At 48.2% G+C, this 22,342-nt stretch overlaps 1 protein-coding gene across 5 annotated transcripts in view; it reads left to right on the plus strand.

Moving 5' to 3' along the window:
• The window catches only part of depdc5 (DEP domain containing 5, GATOR1 subcomplex subunit), a 181,404-nt gene that overhangs the window by 51,676 nt on the left and 107,386 nt on the right, over positions 1-22,342 (plus strand). For all 5 annotated transcript variants that reach the window (XM_085962009.1, XM_085962011.1, XM_085962012.1 and 2 more), the window contains exons 17-23: positions 3,820-3,889; positions 6,033-6,069; positions 9,641-9,767; positions 10,297-10,511; positions 15,939-16,142; positions 18,385-18,520; positions 21,262-21,359. In XM_085962009.1, the coding sequence (XP_085818135.1) occupies positions 3,820-3,889; positions 6,033-6,069; positions 9,641-9,767; positions 10,297-10,511; positions 15,939-16,142; positions 18,385-18,520; positions 21,262-21,359 (887 nt within the window). The remainder of the gene's footprint in view (positions 1-3,819; positions 3,890-6,032; positions 6,070-9,640; positions 9,768-10,296; positions 10,512-15,938; positions 16,143-18,384; positions 18,521-21,261; positions 21,360-22,342) is intronic.

The following is a 22,342-nucleotide window of genomic DNA, read 5'->3' on the forward strand; positions in this document are numbered from 1 at the left end:
ACCAACATTAATAAAACAGATCATCTGGACGTTGTTTCATTGCTGTTTGTGGGAACTTGCTGTGCGCAAATTGGCTGCTGCGTTTCCGACATTACAACAGTGACTACACTCCAAAAAGTACTTCATTGGCTGTAAAATGCTTTGGGATGTCTTGAGGTTGTGAAAGATGCTATATAAATGCAAGTTATTTTCTTTCTATCTCTTTCTTTCACTAACCCATTCATAGCAATATTCGGAGTCTCCCTGCTGCTGGGAGCACTGTCCTGTGTGCACTGCAGGGCTTTTTCTTCCCCTTTGCAACCAAGTACCACATTTTGTACTGGCTTGTGATATCCAGCGTCAATATCAAGTACAGGAAACTTTGGTTTAGCCGGAGGTTGTATGCCCGGAAACCTCGATCTAACGGCAGAAATCAGCAGCCGTTTTCTTAGTTTTTTTTTCTTCCCCTAGCATTTTTTTTAAACAGTCAGGCTGTGGAAAGCATCTCTGTAGCTTAGCAACAGCTTCAGAGACGCTTCCAAGGTACGGGCCGAGTGTTTACAAGCTGTTGCTAAGCAACAGTGTTTGTTGTCAGATACCCTTCAACATTAGCGCTGGTCTATCCGGAAGTTTTGATCTAACGGCACCAGCTCGGTCCCGTCGGTGCTGGATATCGCGAAGTTTCCTGTACTCTGGAGTCAGGTGTAGGGCAGCCAGCTGTAAAGTTCCCTCCACTCTACTCAACTGCAGGAAAGCACCCTACTCCCCCAGTCTGACTGTTCTATTTACGACACGAATCCTCCTGTAATGAAGATGTACTGGAATTGTTAAAACTAGTATTGGGAGAGTTCCAGCTCCACAACCACCACCAGGGAGTCCAGCCAGCTGTGACACAAGCCCGTGGCTCCAGATCCTCCACCACTGTCCTAGTCCAGACCAGTACCCAGTGCCCTCACTCCCTCCTGGCTCAAGCCCCTGCTTCTTTCCAATCGAGGCTCCAGCCCCAATTTCTCTTGTACATATTCATGTTCCAGCAATCCCACCCCCTACCCCGGAGGTTTCTTTCCCACCCAGGCTGGGTATTCACTCCCTGTGCAGTACGTTTCGACCCTCTTATTGCTGTGTCTTAACCTTTGGCGGTGGTGGGGGGAGCTTTAAAGAGATACATCCAGTAAATCTGTGAAATATCTCTGGGGCATTCAGAGAGGGGCACATGGAAGAATCAGAGAAAGTTACAGCACGGAAGGAGGCCATTTCGGCCCATCGTGTCCACGCCGGCCAACAAAGAGCTATCCAGCCTAATCCCACTTCCCATATCTTGGTCCGTAGCCCTGCAGGTTACAGCATCCCAAGTGCACATCCAAGTACTTCTTAAATGTGGTTCGGGTTTCTGCCTCTACCACCCTTTCAGGCAGTGAGTTCCAGACCCCCACAACCCTCTGGGTGAAGAAATTTCCCCTCAAATCCCCTCTAAACCTTCCCCCCAATTACTTTAAATCTGTGCCCCCTGGTTTTTGACCCCTCTGCTAAGGGAAATAGGTCCTCTCTATCCACTTTATCTATGCCCCTCATAATTTTATACACCTCAATAAGGTCTCCCCTCAGCCTCCTCTGTTCCAAGGAAAACAGACCCAGCCTATCCAGTCGTTCCTCATAGCTAAGATTCTCTACTCCCGGCAACATCCTTGTAAATCTCCTCTGTACCCTCTCTAGTGCAATCACATCTTTCCTGTAATGTGGTGACCAGAACTGCACGCAGTACTCTAGCTGAGGCCTAACTTGTGTTTTATACAGGTGAAGCATAACCCCCCTGCTCTTGTATTCTATGCCATGGCTAATAAAGGCAAGCATTCCGTATGCCTTCTTAACCACCTTATCTACTTGGCCTGCTACCTTCAGGGATCTGTGGACATGCACTCCAATGTCCCTTTGTTCCTCTACACTACTCAGTGTCCTACCATTTAATGTGTATTTCCTTTCCTTGTTAGCCCTCCCCAAATGCATTACCTCACACTTCTCCGGATTGAATTCAGTTTGCCACTGTTCTGCCCACCTGACCAATTTATTGATATCTTCCTGCAGTCTACAGCTTCCTTCTTCAGTATCAACCACACAGCCGATTTTAGTATCATCTGCAAACTTCTTAATCATACCCCCTATATTCAAGTCAAGATCGTTGATATATACCACAAAAAGCAAGGGACCTAGTACTGAGCTCTGAACAGTAGCCAGGAAGAACAGACTTTAAAAGTGCAATGGTGAGAGTCTGAGACTCTGCTTTTATATAGCCTTGTTTTAATTTGAATTTGAGGAGTCCGGAATCTGAATCATTTCCATCTATTTACACTGCTAAATCTGGGTCCCTCATGTTACCAGCAGACCTGTAGTTTGTGGATATGTGAGTGCTAGATTTAGAAGTGTAAATACTGGGAGCTGCCTCACTGACGCTGGTCCCTTAGTATCTGAATTAAAACATGGCCGGTATAAAAGCAGCTAGGGAGGTGCAGATATAACTGGGAGCTAGTGTATCGGAGCCGCACAGGGGAAGTGTATCGGAGCTGCACAGAGGGGAAGTGTATCGGAGCCGCACAGAGGGGAAGCAAAATAGACGGGGAATCAAATTAGAATGTGGGGTAGAAACAGTTACAGAAATAGAGACGTGGGCCCAGAAATTTGGGTCAGGGGCTTCCCGCGGGTGCAAGCCCCCGACCTACACTTAACTAGCGCGCCGGCTGTTGAGCTCTGGGCCTGCGTGGAATTCCTCTCCGGGGCCTGGCCCAGAGGCTGGCGCGCTGTGCTTGCGTGTCCCAGGGGCGTAGTTAGTGCGATGCGTCCCCTGGGATCACGTGAGCCACGGGCAGCCAATCGGAGGAGGGAAAAGCCCATTCATAAGATTGACAGAAAGACCTGTCAAAACATATGAATGCTGAGGGCCCAAAACAGTAGTTAACCTTCAAATACATTTTTTTTTAAATCACACTTTTTAAATAAACTATAAATTACATTAAATAACTATTTTAAACAATAATTTAAATTTTTGAAAAAAATAATTTTATAAAAAAAGGGGCTAAAAATAAACTGACCTTGCTTTAAAGTATTTAAAAATAATAAGCCTGTGGAAAAAATGTTTTAATTTTAATTAATTGACCACTTACCTTTTAAAATGCAGTCCTTACGCCTGGTTTTTACATTTCTAAAATCTAAAGACTTACCCTCACGGAAAAACCTGTTTAAAAAAAAAAAAAAAAGTAAATTCAAAGCGCACGCGCAGACTCCCACGTGCACGCGTTCGACCTCTGAACCCCTTCGTTCAGAGGATCGGAAGTGTCGGTTTCCCGCGCATGCAGGAAACCGGCACTTCCATCGGGTCCACGCGTGAGTACCCCGTGCGTACTCACGCATTGGGACCCGAATTTCTGGGCCATTATTTTTATTTTTGTCTATGAGCTACTCCAGGAGGAGATCAACTCGTGTGTATATCTGTAAGACACATGGGCGCATGCACCCTATATCCGTCTTCAAATCTTTTGCTGCATCCTCTCTCTACTGCTCTCTCTCTCGCCAAAATTGATCGCCATCCCAATCCTTCTGTCCTCCCATTTCTATGGATTGTTGTGCCGCAGCGAGCCACTAGATCAAAGATGGGGAGAGTTGAGCGAGGGGTGAGATCAGCTTAGAATCTGTGAAATCCAGTCAAAATTTGCAATGAAGAACTCAAGTCTGTTGGGCATTTGTAACATGAAGATTTCTGATTGATGATCTACTCAAGAACAGCAACCAATGTCCACTTTGTTGGCAAATTCCTGTTGAACTGACTTGGTCTCATTATTTTATTTGCAGCTTCTACACCTCCAAGAGTCAGTTATATTATAATAGTTTCACTCCTCGCATTAAACTTGCAGCAAGAAAGGTGAGTTGAGGTCTGGTTGAAGATGAAATGCAGTAGCATTTGAAAAATGTTAGTTATTAGTTTCTGGGTCCTATTAAAGTCTCCCATTATTCATCCAAAGCAATATGTGGCAGTTCTTGTATTTGCTGTCTGTGTATATGATGCGTAGCTTTTCTCTACAATTATTTTAAATTTAATAATACAAAATGATATTCGAAGTCCCATTGGGTGGAACCACCATTTAATAGAACGGTATGCCGTACAGACTAGAAGGCCCCAGGTTTGATGAGCGAAGTTCACTGATCTGAGCGGGCAGCAGTTGATGGCCTTCACTCCTTTGCTACGGGAAGAGAGAGTTCAGCCAGGTTTCCTGACTGTTGTGGCGCTTCCCTCTGCAAAGTACACGTGTGGATGCCAGGTGTACGATTGAGTTTCAGTTAGATAGTGGTCACTGTAGAGGTGCCATTAGTGTAAAAGGGTTATTATTGTGATAGTTTCGTTTTCCCCCAACATCAAAACCTGACCTTGATTTATTCCGTTCCAGTATTTTAAAAAGGATTCATCTCTTTACTTTTTCTAGCACTTCAAAATCCATTTATGTGCTAATGAGGCCATTAGCTTCCTGTTTGCAATTGGTATATTTGCACTCTTCCCTCGTCTAACTGCTCCCCGCCCCCAGTCTAACTGTACTGCTCCCCGCCCCCAGTCTAACTGTACTGCTCCCCGCCCCCAGTCTAACTGTACTGCTCCCCGCCCCCAGTCTAACTGTACTGCTCCCCGCCCCCAGTCTAACTGTACTGCTCCCCGCCCCCAGTCTAACTGTACTGCTCCCCGCCCCCAGTCTAACTGTACTGCTCCCCGCCCCCAGTCTAACTGTACTGCTCCCCGCCCCCAGTCTAACTGTACTGCTCCCCGCCCCCAGTCTAACTGTACTGCTCCCCGCCCCCAGTCTAACTGTACTGCTCCCCGCCCCCAGTCTAACTGTACTGCTCCCCGCCCCCAGTCTAACTGCACTGCTCCCCGCCCCCCCCCCCAGTCTAACTGCACTGCTCCCCGCCCCCCCCCCCCCCCAGTCTAACTGCTCCCAATTCAATTCAATTCAATTCAATTCAAATCGCTTTATTGGCATGACAAGTTACATCTTATGTTGCCAAAGCATCGAAAAACATTCATGTTTGTACACAAAAATACAGATCTATCCATACAGTGTATAAACAGATATATCCCTGAGTGTATAAATATACATTCATATAATTTATATATACTCTTTTCTTATATTTAGTGGTTGTCCCTCTGTTTATGGCAAGCTGTAACATAGTGTGCCGCTAATGTTACACAATTTCTCTCTTCCCCTAGTAGGTATGGGAGTTTTTGGTCGTCATTCAAATTTCTGAATTCCGGGCATATTTTTGTGAATTTTGGGTAGAAATTCTCCCTTATGCCCTGATATTTTCTACAAGCTGTGAGGAAGTGCATCTCTGTCTCCACCACTCCCTGACTGCAGTGAGAGCATATCCTGTCCTCTCTTGGTAGCCGGGTCTGCCTGTGTCTACCTTTTTCGATCGCCAGGCTATGTTCACTAAGTCTGTACATTGTCAAGGTTTTTCTCAGTTTGCTATCCTTAACCATGGTCAGGTAATCAGCCATGTTGTATTGTCTATTTAGGGCCAAGTAGCAATTGAGTTTGCTTTGGGTTTTTGTTGTTTCTGCCCAATATGACATATTTTTCCTTTTGCTTAGCGACGATTGTGTTGGGTCGAATTCTTTGTGTTACGCTGTCACTGTCCTGGGGCTGGTTATTGTTAGTAGTGTTAGTAGTTACTTCACTGAGTCCCAGGACTCCACCCCCCCCCCCCCCCCCAGTCTAACTGCTCCCCGCCCCCAGTCTAACTGCTCTCCGCCCCCCCAGTCTAATTGTTCTCCCCTCTCTTTGACCAGGTCAGCCCTATAAAAGGGGCTTCTCCTACCTGATTATTTTTTTCATTTTCAAGAGTGTCAGTTTTTCTTTTGATCTCTGGGGTTTTTAAAAAAATGAGTACATTTGCTAAATGCGAGATTCAATCTCTAGTATTTTATACAGCTCTTGGATTTAGGTTTCTTGTATTGAGGTCATGTCACTAAAACCCGCAGTCAGCCACTGCTTACAGCTCTTCTGTTTTTCTAGGCACCAGCAGAGAAAGGCAAAAATAACAGAGATAACAGTAAGTGTTTGCATCGTCTGGTACTCTCCCGTTGCCATGGAGACAACAAGCCCTTTGTTGAAGCCGAATGTTGGACCCTGGCGGTGATCTATCTGTCATAACTACGGATGTTGTTAAATTGGAGATTCATTGGCTTGCTGGGACTTGCTGCGTCTGCCCTTTTTGGATCTCCTCCTGGTTTCTACCACTCAATAACCTGCAGCCTTTTAAGTCCAGCGATACTGAGTAATGCTGCAGAGATTCACTAACCGCAGGAAAATTCAGCTCCACAACACCACCTATTTGAGGCGAGAGTTGCCAACTCTGGTGGGGTGTATTCCTGGGGGGTTTCATCACATGATCTCCCGCCGTGACCCGACCCGCCCTGCCCCACCCCCACACTCCCGCCATTGGCCCATCCTGCACCAATTGGAAAGGGAACAGACTTTTTGCTACCCAATTAGATTCATCTTGACTGTTACTGTAACGGCCTTTTTCCTCGCCTCCAATATTTTTATAACTAAAAACTCTTTCATAAAGCCTCTATGATTTTTTTCCTGGGTTGCTCGCAGCAGTCCCCTGGAGGGTAAATCTTCAATTCCTGGAGACTTCAGGTGAACCTAATTGAGGCTGGGAGAAAGCCCTGCCGCACTAGTCTGAACAGTCGGTGGCTCGGTGGGTTAATGCACTCTCTGGTGTGGCACTGAGCTGTACTGATCAGACCCTCACTCTGTGCTGAGATAGCTGATGTCAGATGGGACGGTGATGAGGGTGCTACAATTGGCCTCAGCACCTGTGGGCTAGGAAGGGGTAGAGCAGCGAGGGTTCCTGTGCCTGATTGCAGTCCCTGCTGGAAAAGTGCGCGTAATAATAATAATAATTCAACTTTATTGTCATTGAACAATGCACAAGTACATGAACAACGAAATGTGATCTTGCAAGCTCCCATGAGTCCAGTACAAATACCATTAACATTAAACGTAAATAGCACCGTCCTGGGAGAAGCAAAGCCGCTGCGTCTTTGCGCGCCGCCATTCCATTTCCACCATTCCTCCTGTCCGACAATCTTCAGCCCAACGCCCGGGCCTGCTCACCAGCCGCCCCTCCCGGGGCTCCTTCCGTGACCTTCTCACCAACCGCCCCTCCTCGGGGCTCCTTCCGTGACCTATGTAGATAAGGAGCGAGGACTGGATTGTATTTGGTTGTGGTGCACCCCATTGTCGAATAGCCTGCTAACCCTGATTGTCAGGTATGAAAACTGGCTGTTTGGGTGAGGTACAGGCTACCAGTGCCTGTGGACCGCTTGACCACAAGAGTCCCCACCATCAGGAGAAAAGAGGCAAAAAGTAGAGGAATCTTTGATATAGTTTAATGTTAAAGAAAGAAACATTTAGGTGTTTTAATTGTCACCCTGTTCTAGATTATGTGCTCTCAGGTTGGATGTAATACACTTGCTGCTTTTCCCCAACCTCCGCAGAGCACTCCTGCTGCGCCGGCACAACAGCCGTCTCCATTTCCCTCTGCCATCCCTGTGGCCTCTGAGTGAGGCTGACACTTTAGTACCATTTTGTGCTGAGTTTTGAGCCTGTCCAGACTCATTTCACTGACAACACTTGCAGCCAGCAAAATGAAGAGACAATGAGTGAGCAGTGTGCTAGCCAACAACGCCCTCCAGTGCCCAATGTGTTCTGATCTCATCATTTCCCATTTCATAATGTACACAGAACTCACAGATACCTGGGATTGAGTTTCAAAGCTCCATTTGCTTCAGGGGATCTCCTCGGTCATGAGCAGAAAACTCAAACTGTTTAGAAAGCCAGTTTAAAACCAAGATTATATTAACCTTGAACTTGCTCCCTTATATTTTTCTAGCATGTGCTGTTAAATCTGTATGTGAGGGTGTGCAGGGTGGGGGGGGGGGGGGTTGCTGTGTTTGTAGTTTTGTTCTGCTTGCTGTAAGTGTGCTCCATGTCATTAATGTGTGGTGATCTCGAAGATATTGATAGTTTGTGACCTCCTTCTCACCCCCCCTCTCCCCTGTTGATTTGAGGTCACTGTTTGATTACTGTAAGAACAGGTGTATGTGTAATACCATGTTTGAACCCAGTCTCTCGGGTTAGAGGCAATGCTCTGAGTGTAGCCGCTTCTATATTGTGCAGTACCCATGCTAGTGGCAGCAGGTCTCTGCACATCAGTGTCACACAGCTGGCAGCAATCTTGCCGGGGTTAGCTAAAGTGGCAAGTTCCCCTCCAAGTCACACACCATCCTGACTTAGAAGTATATCGCTGATCCTTCATCGTCGCTGGGTCAAAATCCTGGAACTCCCTCCCTAACAGCGCTGTGGGAGCACCTTCACCACACGGATTGCAGCGGTTCAAGAAGGAGGCTCACCACCACCACCTTCTCGAGGGCAATTAGGGATGGGCAATAAATGCTGGCCTTGCCAGTGACGCCCACATCCCATAAACGAATAAAAAAGAAGTCCTTCCAACGACAGGCTTTGCAAAAACCAAAATACTGCAGGAGTTGGAAATCTGAAATAAATAGCCAAAAATGCTGGAAACACTCTGCAGGTCAGGCAGCATCTGCGGAGAGAGGCTGGTTCGGACGAAAGTGCAGCGACCTGACATGTTAACCCTACCTTCCCCTCCCCACAGATGCCGCCTTACCCGCTGAGTGTTTCCAGCTTTTTCTGTTTTTATGACCACATTATGCCGTGTCACAGCTGGCCGGGTGAGACCAGTGCATCGGAGGCCGGCACCTCCAGCACGTGTCTTGTGCAGCACAAAAGTAGCTTCAGAGTGTGGTACTGAAACCCTCGACCTCCAGTCTCTCCGTACCTGTGAACATGCCGTTCCCTCCACTGTGCCATAATTACAAACCCAGAACACCCGGAGTTTCTTGGGTAAATCTTACAACTTAATTATGAGTTATAAAGAGAAAATGTAAACAACATAAAACTATCTCTGCCACTGCCTTGAACAGGAGGCAGACAAATAGCCTCTCGCTTTCTGGGGAGGCAAACCAGAGAGACAAATAAAGCATGGGGCGATAACTAAGAGGTTAAACCCATTTAATGAGTATTAAAAGTGCGAAAGATGCTTTGAAACTCGTGGTTAGATCAGGGATCTCGCGCTCGCTCTCTCTCACGCTCTCTCCTCACCCCCGCTCCTCCTTCAGTGGCTGCCATCTTGAATGTCCTAGCAGCAGAATCAGAGTGATACTATCAACATTTTTCTTCAAAATGGATGTACTTTGGCGTGGGTTGTTGGCTTCGAATGTACAAATCTCATCCATTTGAACCAGTAATACAGAGCTTTAATGCCATTCACAGCTGAATTCGTTGTTACATAATTCTATTTTTGCGTTGATGGTAGGACCTAAAATATTTAGAAGCAACGTGGAGCTGAACCGTCCTGCCAGCTCGGTGACTTGGTGCTATGGGGCATTATGTAGGCCTCTTGAGGACTTATTTGAGATGACAGCGATACTGTGAGGGGCTATTGAGAGATGCCACAGTCATTGGAGGAAAGGACACTGAATATTTGTCATCCATTTAGTCTTACTCGTTGTGCACTTCTTCATCTTTAGCGATTGGTGCTAGCAGCCCAAAGGAATCGGAGAACAGCCTTCCGATCCAGGTGGATTACGATGCCTACGATGCCCAGGTATTCCGGTTGCCAGGACCTTCCCGAGCCCAGCGGCCCACCTCCTTCAGGTGAGTTTTGCAATTGTTGCTCGAGAGACTTTTGGAGTCCAAGATTTATTCCTGAAGTATTTTCTTGCCTTTCCCTTTGAGTCTTGCAGCTCCTCTGCCAAAGTGTAGAGGGCAGCTACTCCCTGCCTCCAGCCTTCTGCCAGCGCAACAACTTGCATTTATATAGCACCTTTTTAATGTAGTAAAATGTCCGGGAGGCAGTACGTGGGTGCCCAGGATGACCACCTCGCTGATCATTCCTTCCCTTGGACATTCTCCACTGTGACCCGTTGAGGACAGGAATCGAGTGGTATGGGGATTATGAGTGATGTGGTTTTTCTTATGTTCTTATGTAATTCCAACCACAAGACCATGTTTCATCACTCTGCTGTTACATTTTGGTGCTTTGTGTTCTGTCTATTAGGAGGTTATAAAATGACCATTCTTTGTGGGTTCTTTGATTGCTTTGAATAGGTTATGTTACAGATGATGTATAGCACTGTCGAAGCAATACTGTACAGTGACCGGAATTTATTGTCTCTGATCTCAGACCTGTTCGAGAAAGCCACACCAGAAAGAGTTCCAGCTCCTACGACGTTTCGAACAGTCCACCCCACCACAGGGGGACCCTGCCGCTGGAGGAAGTCAGGAGCCAGGCCTCTGATGACAGCTCTCTGGAAAAGATTTCAAATATTCTCCTGATCCCACGGCCTCACCTTCACCAGTATGAAGTCAGCAGCTCTCTGGGGTACACGAGCACGAGGGGTAAGGAACAGGTTTTGATTTCTTCAAAAAAACATTTTTAACTGCTTTCTCTCATGCCCCTGTCTGCTGGACTCCAGCTGAGAGGGTTGAGGGCAACCTTGGGCATCTCCACAGCCTCTGCCATTTGCTACTTTCTGTCTAGCGAGTCACAGGTCCTGAAACCTAACCCAAGGTGCAACTTCCAACAGTAAACAAACCCGAGGACTGCTCCGGAGCCTCCCCATCCTGCCCCGCCCCGGGAAATCCTGGGATCCTGCTCTCAGGGTAGTTTGGAATTGTGCACCCGGCTGTTTATAGTAGAGCGACTCCAGGACTACCAGTTACTGGAGTGCTTCAGCAGAATAGGAGATCACAGTGAAAGGTTTCCATGACTCTAATCAAATTGACAATTGGCAAAATATACAGTTAAAGCAATTCCTGGTAAATTTCTTCTATTGAACGAGAGGTACCCTTCGCTTAGAAATATCTCCCCCTTTAAACACTCGGCACACAGACTTTTTGCCCTGCTGAGCTGTTGGTTCTTTGGTAGGTCTGCTGGTACTGACCCTTGTAAAATCTATTATCATGCCTGCATTAGAAATACCCACGTGCCTGTACGAGCTGGGACTAAGTATCTACAATGGCAATAAACAGTGTGCCACTGTGCAAAATACATTACTTTATCACTACCCCTGTCATACCACCGCTTCTAGCCTTTACCTTGGGTTTTCAGCCCACATTCAGTGAGTGCAGTCGGGTCACATGACCCAAGTCCTTCAGGTCAACACTGAGTGAAAAGAGACAAACAAAAGAGGGCCACTCCTGATTGGAGGTCACCTGATCTGAATGTATCTGCCCAGTGCTAGCTGGGTTTCACCAATGATTCACCAGCACCCTCCAATACTGGAGTTTAGGAATGTGAAGGGCAGGCCACACTCAACCCTTCCTAGGAAGGAGTCATTGGATTAGAAATACAAGGTGGTCCCCCCTGTTGGGAGATGTCAACCAAAAAGGTCATGGCCACATTCAAACAAATGCTTTTGATGGCTCACGGGTCAGTACTGAGAGTTTTTCAGACTCTGGTACAGCCCCAGTAAAGGATAAAATCTATACTATGTAACCTCACAAGATTGTTTCCCTTGACACAGACCCTTGAAGGCCCATGGCACAAGCGGGTGCTGCCCAGCATCTCCACCCACAAACTTGAGTACCAATGACTGCTGGGATCTTCAAACTTACTGGAGAGCAGAATGATTCAGATATCCCTCCCTCCCCTCAGCTAAAACTAACGAGCATTGACCCGCTAATCTGCAGTAGTTCGTTCCTGTATCCTCATCAGCAGCTGGCTGAATAGGAGCAAGACTCCCCAGAACAAGGAGGACACTGACTATCTACTTGAGGGAGATCTTTTGAATCAAGAGTTCTAATATTAAAGGCTTTGAATGCTCACATTGCTTAAAGCCTCAGCATATTTGGCCCATAGGTGCCTGCACCCTGGGTGGAGCCTTTCCTTCAGATCTCACACTGGCCGTAGACTAATTTAATGCGGATTTTCAACATTCGTTTAAGCCATAGCCATAAGTGAGTGGTGTGAAGCTGTATTTTAATGGGCTCTGTCCTCAAGAGGCCTCAAGCATACAGAATCCGCCATCAGTTAGCAGAACAGTTGTAAACCACGACCACTGCTAATTCAGTGGTTTATGTTTTAAGTTCTTTCCTGATGTGACAAATCCACTGCACAAGATATTAATCCTGAGCCAGTCGACTGAATTCAAGTGTGTGGAGTCACTCGGTTGAGGTATATGACTTTTGCCCAGTAGAAGGCCAGGCAGAGACAAAAGCAGACCACAGTCCTGTTTGTGATCAATCACCACACCTCCGAATGATACCGGGGCTAAAAGGGCATATTATAAGGACAGATGCATAGACTAGGCTGTATTCCCGAGTACATAGAAGATTAAGGGGCGATCTAATTGAGATGACTAAGGTGATTAAAGGAATTAATGGGGTAGATATAAACTATTTCCTCTGATAGGGGAGTTCAGAGCAATGGGGCATAAACTTAAAATTAGAGCTAGGCTGTTCAGGGGATGTCAAGAAGCACTTCTCACACAAAGGGTAGTGGAAATCTGGAAAATTCTTCCCCCAAAAAGCTGTTGACATTGGGGGTCAATTGAATACTTCCAAAACTGAGATTGATAGATTGTTATTGGGTAAGGGTATTGAGGGTTACGGAACCCAGGTGGGTAGGTGGAGTGAAGATACAGATCAGCCATGATCTAATAGAATGGCACACAGGCTCAACGGGCTGAATGGCCAATTCCTGTTCCTAGGTTCCTTACTGAAGATCAGATATAATCCCTTGTGCTGCAACAGCAGGTGGCTGTACACACTGTGGACTCTGCGTGAGGCCCATGGCTTTTGGTGTTTTACTTTGCTGGATGTGGATGGTATATTTAGCATCACTCCTACGAGAGCTACATCGGCAACTGCTGCAAAAAGATGCCTTGGGGCATAGGATGGGAAAGCTGCTCCAGGCTTTCAAGAAATAGTAATAGAATTTGCGAATAATCTTCGGCGTGGCTGAGGAGAGCTAAAAGCCCCCTCAGAGGGACTTTTCATTTAGCCTTAGGGCCACAACAGAGTCCTATACAGCAGCAGCCCTGCCACGGCCACGGCCTCGCCCGAGCCCCGCCACGGCCTCGCCCGGGCCCCGCCACGGCCTCGCCCGAGCCCCGCCACGGCCTCGCCCGGGCCCCGCCGCCGCCTCGCCCGGGCCCCGCCGCCGCCTCGCCCGGGCCCCGCCGCCGCCTCGCCCGAGCCCCGCCGCCGCCTCGCCCGGGCCCCGCCGCCGCCTCGCCCCGCCTCCGCCGAGCCCGGGCCCCGCCGCCGCCTCGCCCGAGCCCCGCCCCCGCCTCGCCCGAGCCCCGCCCCCGCCTCGCCCGAGCCCCGCCGCCGCCTCGCCCGAGCCCCGCCTCGCCCGAGCCCCGCCACGGCCTCGCCCGAGCCCCGCCACGGCCTCGCCCGGGCTCCGCCGCCGCCTCGCCCGGGCCCCGCCGCCGCCTCGCCCGAGCCCCGCCCCCGCCTCGCCCGAGCCCCGCCTCGCCCGAGCCCCGCCCTCGCCCGAGCCCCGCCGCCGCCGAGCCCGAGCCCCGCCGCCGCCTCGCCCAAGCCTCGCCGAGCCCGAGCCCCGCCGCCGCCGAGCCCGAGCCCGAGCCCCGCCGAGCCCGAGCCCCGCCGCCGCCTCGCCCGAGCCTCGCCCAAGCCTCGCCGAGCCCGAGCCCCGCCGCCGCCGAGCCCGAGCCCGAGCCCCGGAGCCCGAGCTGCTCGGAGTAGGAAGAAGGCCCTACACGGTAGATATGTTAAACTTGTACCGAACCTTGGTTAGACCACACTTGGAGTACTGTGCACAGTTCTGGTCTCCATATTATAAAAAGGCTATAGAGGCACTGGGGAATGTGCTAGGTATCCTTGCAAATCTTTTTTGCACTAAGGAAGATGGTTGTGGTGGTTGGAGGTCATCCATCACAGCTCCAGGACATCACTGCAGGAGTTACTCAGGGCGGTGTCCTAGGCCCAACCATCTTCAGCTGCTTCATCAATGATCTTCCCTCCAACATAAAGTCAGAAGTGGGGATGTTCGCTGATGATTGCACAGTGTTCAGTTGCATTCGCAACTTCTCAGAAAACGAAGCAGTCTGTGCCCACTTGAAGCAAGACCTGGACGACATTCAGGCTTGGGCTGATAAGTGGCAGGTAACATTCACGCCACAGAAGTGTCAGGCAATGACTGTCTGTCTCCAACAAGAGAGAGTCTAATCACCTTCCCTTAGTACGGTAGTACCATCGCTGAATCCCCCACCATCAACATCCTGGGGGTCACCATTGACCAGAAACTTAACTGGGCCAGCCACATAAATACTGTGGCTACAAGAGCAGGTCAGAGGCTGGGTATTCTGCGGCGAGTGTCTCACCTCCTGACTCCCCAAAGCCTTTCCACCATCTACAAGGCACAAGTCAGGAGTGTGATGGAATACTCTCCACTTGCCTGGATGAGTGCAGCTCCAACAACACTCAAGAAGCTCGACACCATCCAGGACAAAGCCCACTTGATTGGCACCCCATCCACCACCTTAAACATTCACTCCCTCCACCACCAGCGTACCGTGGCTGCAGTGTGTACCATCTACAAGATGCACTGCAGCAACTTGCCAAGGCTTCTTCGGCAGCACCTCCCAAACCCGCGACCTCTTCCACCAAGAAGGACAAGGGCAGCAAGCGCTTGGGAACACCACCACCTCCAAGGTCCCCTCCAAGTCACACACCATCCTGACTTAGAAATATATCGCTGATCCTTCATCATCGCTGCGTCAAAATCCTGGAACTCCCTCCCTCACAGCACTGTGGGCGTACCTTCACCACACGGACAGCAGCGGTTCAAGAAGGCGGCTCACCACCACTTTCTCAAGGGCGATTAGGGATGGGCAATAAATGCTGGCCTTGCCAGCGCCGCCCACATCCCAGAACAAATAAAAATACCAGAACCGAGAGGTTATACATATCAGGAAAGATTTAACAGGCTGGGGCTTTTTTCTCTAGAAAAGAAACGACTGAGGGGGTGACCTGATGGAGGTCTTTAAGATTATGAAAGGGTTTGATAGGGTGGACGTAGAGAAGACATTTCCACTTGTGGGGGAGACCAGAACTAGGGCCATAAATATAGGGTAGTCAGTAATAAAGCAAATAGGGAATTGATGAGCAACATCTTAACCCAGAGAATGGTTAGAATGTAGAACTCGCTACCACAGGGAGTAGTTGAGGCAAATAGCACAGATACATTTAAGGGGAAGCTAGATAAGTAGATGAGGGAGAAATGAATAGATGGATATGCTGATAGGGTGAGATAAAGTAGGGTGGGAGGAGGCTTGTGTGGAGCATAAAAACCGGCACGGCCCAGTTGGGCGGAATGGCCTGCTCTGCTGTACATTCGATGTAATCTATCTTGCAGTATATATAGTCTCTGTGACCTTTTTAAGGGCCGCAGGAATGTTTCTGTCCTGAGCGCGGTTTCATTCTCCGTTGTTCACGGATTGTGCTGCAGACTGGTGTCGATGGAACTGCAATCCAGCACGAACCAGTGCCTTGTGGGGAAGGGATTGGAGAAAACGAAGGGGTAGGGGTTGGGTTGGGGGGGGGGGGGTTCCTCCAGTACAAGTGGAGTCTAAGGGGGCAATTTTAACCTAACTCGCAGGGTGGGAAACCCATGGGATCGGGTGGATCGCCAGTTTTACACCTCGCCCGATATTGGTCTCCATTAACTTCAGTGGAGAGTACAATGGGGGCGGGGTGTAACCCAGTGTTGCACCGATCTCGGCCGTTTCCTGACTGGCGCCTTAGGTTAAAATTGCCCGCTAAGTGTCCATTACCTGTTGTTTTTGTTAATTGCAGATATCCTGGAGCGAATGATCGACTCGCAACAGAGAGATTCCAGTGCCCCAGGCCGCTTTCACGTGGGCAGCGCTGAGTCCATGCTCCACATCCGGCCGGGCGGGTACACTCCTCAGCGGGCGCTCATTAATCCGTTTGCACCTTCCCGGATGCCGATGAAACTAACGTCAAACCGGAGGAGGTGGATGCATACGTTCCCAGTGGGTAAGTGAGCAGTAACCCATATATATATTTAGAGCATGTATTGTCGAAGAATCGGGGCTCTCCCACAGTTGACCGTGTTCCTGACAATCAGAGGCTCGTATGCAGCAGAACTGAGCTCAGGACAAATGGGCAATCAGGTAGGCACATCCATCAGTTGGAGCACTATGCAATGAGGTTGGCCCGAGAATACTTTCACCCATAGTGCATGGCGTGCTGGTGCGTGCATGTGATTGAATAACACTTGGTGAATAACACTCGGTGAATAACACTCGGTGGCCCATTACGCCAACAAGGAGGAGCCATTCCTGCTCCCTTTGTCAACCTGCGATCCAACTAGAATCCTGCTGTTGGGGCGATGAGCCTACTCTATTAGCTCAGCATTGAGCTGGAATAAGTACATTGCAGCAGATGCGCTCAGTCATCTCATTGTTCATCTTCACAAGTAGGAGATTCACTCAACCGTTGCTCAGGACATTCTCTGGAGTTGGGGAGGCATGAGGCCTCTCTGGCCAACCATCCGCTCCCAGCTTTCTGTTTTCAGACTGAAAGTTAAACATTCTCTCCTCTTTCTGGACACAGATTCCTGAATGCATTTCCTTGGTTTCCCAAGTTCAAAAGATCCAACAGGGGAAAACTAAGACATTGATTACCCATTATTGACTAATCAAACCAGAATTATCAGGCATCATAGCAATGGGCAGAGGCAGAATTACACTATCTTGCAGGAGGGAGTTAATTTCACAGATGGTCAAATATTGCATCAGAGCTATGCTGGTTGGTGCCCTGATAATTGAAAGATGATGGCCATAAGGGCACCCACTAATACAGCTTGTAACACAAAACGGAAAGTTTGCAGTTCTGTTCTCCTAAGTCAGGTTAGACCCTGTCTTGCGATGTCCTGTACATTCTGGATCATTTAGGGGGTAATGTTGGCCTGCTTAATGCTAGCTATTTGAAAATGTGCCGGGCTAGGCCCTCACTGGTTCTAGCTGGAACCTTGGTTTCATTCTGCGGCCTGAAACTGAAAGATGGAGCGTTTGACACTGACCAGCCAAGTTAGTTTGGCTAGAAACCAGCAGAACATTTACAAAGAGTCATCTTAGAAATTGACAGAGCAGAGTTGACGACAGCAGATGGAACAAAGAGAACAAAAGCTGCTGGCAAATTTTGGAGAGCAGTTTTTGAAAAAAAGAAAGGTGTGAGACTCCACCTGAGTGAGTTGTCAATTGTGCCGAGCAGAAAGACTATCTAATAAGAATATTTGGTAACTTGCCCCATGGCTTTCCACTGGAGTATTTATGACAAAAGTCTGACCCCTGATCAGATCAAATATTTAACACTTGACACGGACTACACTGTGTTGTGTACAGAGGCAGACTGGTTATTCAGTAAAGGAGCATCTTAACTTGTTACTGGAAATATGGTCATAAAAAAACAAGAGGATAGTTCGTAATTTTTTCTGAGCAGTTTCTGCTTTGAGGAATTGGCAAATAAAAGCTAACTCTTTCACTGCGGTATACTGCCAGTCTAACGGTGCGAGTGTCTGGTTTGTGTTGATTGTTAGCATTCATTGATATGGTGGACTGTCCCAGAGAGCCAGAATTTTGGGCATCCCCAATTTCCTAGACATGGGCGTTGGCCCTCCAGCCGGCTCTATAATGAGGGGTTCGAGAGTCGTCTGGTGCCTTGCAATTAATGTTCTCTTGCAGCGTTTACAGATTTAGCTATTCACAGCTTTCCTCTATATTTAACTGGGGGCTTGTTTCCCCAGGATTGTAAAAGGAACTCTGCCTTCATTTTTAAATTTGGGATCCCCCTCCAGGATGGTGAAAGGAGCCAAACTTTTCCCCACATGGTGTTGGTGTTTGAGGGCTGGATACTGGTCAGGATACTGGAAGAATTTGCTGCTTCTGTTGAAATAGTATCACGAGGTCTTTAACGTACATTGGACCAAGGAGATGGATCCTTGGCTTTTACTTCTTATGTGGAAAAGTCAGCAGCCCTCACACTGCAGTACGCCCTCAGTACTGCACTGAACTGGGCACAAACCTGGAGTGGGACTTGGACCCACAACCTTCTGACTCGGAGACAAGAGTGTGACCAACTGAGCCAAACCAGCACCCGAAACTGGATGAAATCATTTCCCTCCTCACGGTGTGTGTATGTAGTTTGTTCTGTATGTGTGTGTGTGGTTACCATGGTGCTGGGTGTGATTTGTACTGTCTGTACGTTCTCTTTGCAGGCCCCTCTGGAGAAGCGATCCAGATCCACCACCAGACCAGACAGCATATGGCAGAGCTGCAGGGCAGCAGTATGCGAGATCCCACGCAGTCCTCCGCAGAACTGCTGGAGCTGGCCTATCATGAAGCAACTGGCAGGTGGGCATGGACGATACCATTGGTGTATCAGGAGCTAGAAACATGCAGCGGAGACCCAGCCTGTCTGCAGTTCTTTTCAGTTCTGCCTAGTGCCATTTATCCAAATTTATTACAAAGGCAGTTTACTGGATTGTGCTGTATGAAAGAACTTGCCTTTTATATTGCATCTTATGATCCTGCATCTTCTGATCCTCCAAATTACTTGAAGCGCTTCAGAAGTAATTAATTGGATGTGAAGTGTTGTCACTGTTGTAATGTAGGAAACGCAGCAGCTAGTTTGCACACAGCAAGATCCCATAAACAGCAAATTCGATAAATGACCAGTTAATCTGTTTTTGGTGATGCTGGTTAAGAGAGGAATGTTGGCTGGGATACCGGGATAACTCTTCTGCTCTTTTTGAATAGTGCCACGAGATCTTCATCCACCTGAAAGGGCAGACGGGGCCTCGGTTTAATGTCTCATTTGAAAGAGACTGCAGCACTCCCTCATTACTGCAGTGGAGTGTCAGCCTAGATTAATGTGCTCCAGTCCTGGAGTGCAATCCCTAAAGTTTTACAAACACAGATACCAAGATGCCTGATTTATTCCAGCATCATCCCAGATCCAAGTAAAGCAGATTACAAATGATCCAGCTCTAGAAAAGTTTGCTTCGTGGTCAGCCTGCATTGTTTTAACAGCTAGTTGTGAATGAGAGTTCACAGGAAATCACAATGGTGGTGTGAGTAGGGCCTGCGTCACCTCCTGTCACCGGTTGTTGACTGCTGGTTACACCTGTATGAGCAGCCTCCATTTTTGGGACATGCAGGCAGACGAGATTTGTTGCCATAGCTGGTGATGCCAATGTAACAATCCGTTTTGCCCATATGTGGTGTCATTGGGTAGAACTTCATGATGTCACAGCCAGAGAGCTGCGTAAAATGGCGACCCCACAGGCTGTGTGGGACTAGTGAGCAGAAACAGGGTAATAAGGGGTGTGTGAGAGACACAGCCAACACATTGATCTCTCCCTCTAACATTTGAGATTGTGGATCAGTTTTTGTTAAGACTGCGCTTCCTCTTCTCCTAAGCTGCAGTTTTCAGGTCTCTGATTTGGCGGCCCATTAATTCTCAAGCTGATTTAATTTTGAAGTAAAACTTTTGACAGTAAATAGTACAGCACCTGTCTTAGAACATAAGAACATAAGAAATAGGAGCAGGAGTAGGCCAATCGGCCCCTCGAGCCTGCCCCACCATTCAATAAGATCATGGCTGATCTGATCCTAACCTCAAATCTTCTATCACTCTACATCCCTCCCGAACCCATGTGATCTCCTGGGAGAGGCAAAAAAACAGATAAAAAACCCAATGGCCAATTTGGGAGAAAAAATCTGGGAAATTCCTCTCCGACCCATCTAGGCGATCGAAACTCGTCCAGGAGATCACTCTGTCCCTATATTTTCTACAGTAATTACCTTCTGTAAAGGCGATCTCCAACCCAGCCAGGAACATGAATAAAACCATCTCCTGAAATCTAACACAGAATTAGAACACAAGAAGTAGGAGCAGAACCAGGCTACACAGCCCCTGGGCCCGCTCCGCCACCTACAGGGCCATGACCATTCCGAACCTAGACTCATGTCCAATTTCCTGCCCGCTCCCCGTAACCCTTAATTCCCTTTACTTCTAGGAAACTATCTATTTCTGTTTTAAATTTCTGGGGCAGCAAATTCCACAAACCTACCACCCTCTGAGTGAAGAAGTTTCTCCTCATCTCAGTTTTGAAAGAGCAGCCCCTTATTCTAAGATTATGCCCCCTAGTTCTAGTTTCACCCATCATTGGGAACATCCTCACCGCATCCACCCGATCAAGCCCCTTCACAATCTTATATGTTTCAATAAGATCGCCTCTCATTCTTCTGAACTCCAATGAGTAGAGTCCCAATCTACTCAACCTCTCCTCATATGATCACCCCCTCATCCCCGGGATTAACCGAGTGAACCTTCTTTGTACTGACTCGAGAGCAAGTATGTCTTTTCTTAAGTATGGACACCAAAACTGTATGCAGTATTCTAGATGCTGTCTCACCAATACCTTGTATAACTGCAGCAATACCTCCCTGTTTTTATATTCTATCCCCCTAGCAATGAAAGCCAACATTCCATTGGCCTTCTTGATCACTTGCTGCACCTGCATACTAACCTTTTGAGTTTCGTGCACCAGGACCCCCAGATCCCTTTGTACTGCAGTACTTTCCAGTTTCTTGCCATTAAGATAATAACTTGCTCTATGATTTTTCCTGCCAAAGTGCAGTATTGTATTCCATCTGCCAAATCTCTGCCCACTTACTTAGCCTGTCTATGTCCCTTTGCAGGTTTTTTATGTCCTCCTCACTCACTATCCCTCCCATCTTTGTATCATCCTTCCCTCCCGCCCTTCTCCGCTGTTGGGGGAGGAGTACTTCCTGCTTTCTCCATTCCCGGTGATGGTGTGATCAATGTGATGTGCAACATCCCGAGTCTCGGCTCGAAAACCAGTGCTGCCTGTCAGTTTTGTCCTTCACCTCTGCAGGGATTTCTCATCGCAACCTATCTTCCATCTGACAGGACTTTTTTCATTTTGATTAAAATTAAAGAGTGAAAGTAAAATGATGATTCTGATTGCACCATTGGGTAGCATTGGAGCGTTCTTGCTGCTTATTGTAATGTATCTCCGGTTTCTCTTCCCCCTCCACACCCCCCCCCCCTCCCTCCCCCCCCACAGACGGAGCACTGCCAGGCAGGCTGTCGATAACCTGTCTTTCCTGGGGTGTTCGGGAGCAGATGAGTTTGCCATAAGTCCTGCCAGCAGCTACAGTGCAGGTGAGAATATGCAGGGTGTGGGCTTATTTTCTTCTTGTTCCTTCTCTCTGTTCGATTTATGAATTAGTTTAATCTTTTCACCTTATGCTGGCCTCGAGCGCACAGCTCCGATACGGTAATACAGAGCTGGGCGCCTGATACTACTCCAGGTGCACTTCAACCAGCCGAGTTGCCTCGACAACAGCATCGTCATGTACTGCTCGGGTCAAAACAACAACAGCTTGCATTTGTACAGCGCCTTTAACCTAGTAAAACATCCCAAAGTGCTTCACGGGAGTGCTATTTGACACCGAGCCACATAAGGAGATATTCGGACAGGTGACCAAAAGCTGGGTCAGAGGTCTTTTGAGGAGCATCTTAAAGGAGGAGAGAGAGGTGGGGAGGCGGAGGTTTAGGGGGGGAATTCCAGAGCTTAGGGCCCAGGCAGCTGGAGGTACGGTGAGTGATTTAAAATGGGGGTTGTGCAAGAGGCCAGAATTGGAGGAAAGCAGCGATCTCGGAGGGTTGTAGGGCTGGAGAAGGTTACAGAGATGAGATGAAGCGAGGACATGGAGTGATTTGAAATGTTGTAGGTCAATGAGCACAGGGGTGATGGGTGAACAGGACTTGGTGCGAGTTAGGACACCTGTTACCCGTCGACTTCTTACTAGTAAAACTAAAAAAAACAAAAGCAATACTGCAGGAGCTGGAAATCTGAAACAAAACTAGAAAATGATGGAAACACTCCAGCAAGTCAGGCAGCATCTGTAAAGAAAGGGAAAATGTTACGAGTTTCATCAGCTATAAAGAACTGTTACAATTCTTTTTTTTTGCTCCCAATCTGTTTCTATATTTTAAGAAGTGTGGAATCAGTCCAGGCATCCCATCAAGCCTGCTCCTTCCATTCACTAAGTACACTTTCCCCCCATCATGGATTCTATCCCACTCATTCGATCTTCCCACTCATTCGATCTTCCCACTCATTCGATCTTCCCACTCATTCG

The sequence above is a fragment of the Somniosus microcephalus genome, chromosome 19 (genome assembly GCF_052327205.1).
Source record: "Somniosus microcephalus isolate GS21.2 chromosome 19, FLI_Smic_1.0, whole genome shotgun sequence".
Lineage (NCBI taxonomy): Eukaryota > Metazoa > Chordata > Chondrichthyes > Squaliformes > Somniosidae > Somniosus > Somniosus microcephalus.